This window comes from Talpa occidentalis, unplaced genomic scaffold (assembly GCF_014898055.3).
Source record: "Talpa occidentalis isolate TD23 unplaced genomic scaffold, MPIMG_talOcc4v2.1 talOcc4.12, whole genome shotgun sequence".
In the NCBI taxonomy this organism is placed as follows: domain Eukaryota; kingdom Metazoa; phylum Chordata; class Mammalia; order Eulipotyphla; family Talpidae; genus Talpa; species Talpa occidentalis.
Genome location: NW_023601212.1, coordinates 78,530,692 through 78,533,810, shown reverse-complemented (window position 1 = coordinate 78,533,810; position 3,119 = coordinate 78,530,692). Strand labels below are relative to the sequence as shown.

At 59.2% G+C, this 3,119-nt stretch overlaps 1 protein-coding gene across 1 annotated transcript; it reads left to right on the top strand.

Annotated features, from left to right (window-relative positions):
* Nucleotides 1-990: 990 nt before the first annotated feature.
* CLDN4 (claudin 4) lies at nt 991-2,783 on the top strand. Its single transcript, XM_037504503.1, has one exon. It carries the CDS (start codon nt 1,271-1,273, stop codon nt 1,898-1,900), a length of 630 nt encoding a protein of 209 aa, XP_037360400.1. The 5' UTR covers nt 991-1,270; the 3' UTR covers nt 1,901-2,783.
* The last annotated feature ends 336 nt before the right edge of the window (nt 2,784-3,119 follow it).

Sequence of the window (3,119 nt, the reverse complement as noted above, 5' to 3'; positions counted from 1 at the left end):
ATGGTGACTTGTCATCAGTGTCCACTGCAGCATAACCCCAGGCTACAATGTGCCCTCGGGCCCAAGAGCACCCCTTCAAGCCCCCTCCCAAGGGCCCTACCTCCACCCTAGTCCAAATTCTTCCTCCCTTTTAAAGTCTTCTGGGACTTTGCACCCTCCCTGGCCTCATCAGATAACTGCTCTGTGTGTCTGCAGAGTAAACACTCATTTGTTGGCTGATTTCCGTAAGGGTGGCCCACAGCTTGCTGTTGCTGGCCTCCCTCACCCAGTTCCAGTCAAGCAAGACCCAGCAGGAATGAAGCCCACGGGCTGAAACTTCCATAGAAGGGGGCAGGTTCCCTCTTCTCTGGCTGAAAGGGCATCGAAGGGGTGCCCCTCCTCTGGCAGGGATGGGAAGTCAGGGGTGAGTGTGGTAGTCAGAGATGGGGAGAGCAGGCACCAGCATTTCATTCCCCCAAACTGGACCTCACCAGGCCAATGCCAAGACTGCTGGGGAGGCAAATACATGGAAGATGAGAATCATAAAAGTAAATCGGACCAGTGATGAAGGCGATAAGGCCACAACCACAGTAACCCAGGTGTGGCGGCTCTTTGAAATTCATCCTGGAAAGGGGTCCCTACCCCTCTCAGTCCACCCACGCCTGCAATGGAGGAGCCCTGGGGTGTAAGAACCTTGGTCTTCAGGGCCTGAACCTGATTATGTCTGGCTGCCCCCTGCTCTGGAAACATCCAGGTGCCTACAGGCTATTACTCAGTCTCCTCTCCCAGCTGACCTCAGCAGGGACCCGGGGGCAGGGGAGAGGGCAGTTTCCTCTGAGACTGACTCTCCTCCAGCAGAGTGACTCAGGGACCCAGGGCTGGGGCCTTAAAGTGCCTTTGTGGCCAGGCTCTGGAATCCAGAGGAACTGGTCAGGGGGAGGCTCCAGGGACCGAAACCCCTCCCTCTGCTCCCGCCTACCTACTGAGCCTTATAACCCTTCCAGCCTTTAGCTGAGAGTGCGCGCGGCAGCTGTTTGCAGGGAAGAACTGGTCTGGCTTGCTGCTTCTCGCTGCTTCTGCTTCTCCAGAGGGAGAGACACCGGTGGCTTCTGACTGGGTGAGGACACTTGGTGGCTGTTCGTGGCTGCTCTGACTGACTTTGCCTCTGAACCTGTGGCAAGAGGCCTGCCTGTGGACGCTGAGTGTCCATCCTCAGTGCTTGAAAGCCTACAGCCCACAGGGTCAGATCCCCACAGGCGTTCAGTTTCTAGATCCCCGCAGACACTGAGTGATGGCCTCCATGGGGCTGCAAGTGATGGGCATTGCCCTGGCGGTGCTGGGCTGGTTGGGTGCCATCCTCAGCTGTGCGCTGCCCATGTGGCGCGTGACGGCCTTCATCGGCAGCAACATTGTCACATCGCAGACCATCTGGGAGGGCCTGTGGATGAACTGTGTGGTGCAGAGCACCGGCCAGATGCAGTGCAAGGTGTACGACTCGCTGCTGGCGCTGCCGCAGGACCTGCAGGCGGCCCGCGCGCTCATCGTGATCTGCATCATCGTGGCCGTGCTGGGCGTGCTGCTGTCCGTGGTGGGTGGCAAGTGCACCAACTGCGTGGAGGATGAGAGCGCCAAGGCCAAGATCATGATTGTGGCGGGTGTGGTGTTCCTGCTGGCCGGCCTGCTGGTCATGGTGCCCGTGTCCTGGACGGCCCACAACATCATCCAAGATTTCTACAACCCGCTGGTGGCCTCTGGCCAGAAGAGGGAGATGGGCGCCGCGCTCTACATTGGCTGGGCGGCCTCCGGCCTGCTGCTGCTTGGTGGAGCCCTTCTCTGCTGCAACTGCCCACCCCGCACCGACAAGCCCTACTCTGCCAAGTACGTCCCCGCCCGCTCCGCCCAGGGCAGCAACTACGTGTAAGGTGGCACCGCTCCACTCTGATGCTTTGGCTTTGTTTCTCCATGGACTGAGCTCAGTGCCGCCTATGACCCCGGGATGGCCCAACCACGGGCTGCGGGCTGAAGGCACTGGGCAGGCAGGACTGAACCAGGCCAGCAGCCCTCAGCCCCTCTGGCCCTCTTGGCCCACCTCTACAAGGATGGACAGAAAGACTCCTGGGCTACTCTCCTGAGTGGCCACTGATGGGGGGAGGGGGCTGGCGTGACAGGGTATGTCGGTAGAGCTGGTAGAGCTGGGAGCTGGCGCCTGCTGGCCAGGACAGCTCAGCCTCGATTTTGTTTGGGCTCTGAGTAGGTGCCCTGCCCATGCCTCTGTTGACCATTGTCTCCTTCTTTGATCTTCTCCACTCCCTCTGCCCACATCTTTGGGTGGGTCAGCGAGCACTGGGCTGTCCCTTGCCCACGGAAACCTGTGGTCATGAGACTGGCTGGGGCCTTGCTCATCCATCTGCCCGGTGGTGCAGCACAAAGTGGACAGACAGGTTTAGAGGGGAGGGGTGAAGGTGCTACAAACTGGTTTGGGTAGTGGTGGGGGAGGGGGCTACTGAGGCAGCCCACTTGGCCTCCACCCCTTCCTACCTTCCTGTCCCGCCACAGCCAGGCAGCCCCCTGGCTCCACCTCAGCAAAAGGACCCTGCCCCCCCGAGACTGGCTACCTCTGGATCGATGCCCCTGTCAAGGTCATTGGCCAGCCTGGGGAGGGCAGGGGGAGTGGTCTTTTGCTGGCCCTCATCCCAGGACATCCTGGGGCTGTTATGTTTTGTAATTTAAGATCTATTTGTCACTGTAGCTACTGTTATTTTCTATAATAAATGAGACGTGTGCACAGGAAGGCTCTGATTGTTTCTGATTCCAACTATGGGGGTGGGCAGGGAAGGCTTGTGGGCCTGGACGGTCTGTGAGGGGCAGGGAACACTTGAAAATCTGGTTTCGGGGGATTGTGAAGAATTGGAACTGGCCTCACCTTGGGAATCACCTTGTTCAAGTCCTCATGTGCTAGAGGGAAGACCTGTTCCCAGGAAATGTGCTGTGTGCCCAGGACCCTGGTGAGCTGCTGGGGACCCCAAGAAGGAAGACAGACGAGGACACCCAGCCCCGGGCATTGGGCCACTGTCCTGTCCCTCTGTCCCAGTTTGTCTGGCAGCCAGGCTGGTCTGGTCACCGTCAAATCCTACCTCCTA

Bases quoted from the DNA above. Each gene is read 5' to 3' on its own strand.
- CLDN4 (XM_037504503.1), top strand. From the start codon at position 1,271: ATGGCCTCCATGGGGCTGCAAGTGATGGGCATTGCCCTGGCGGTGCTG.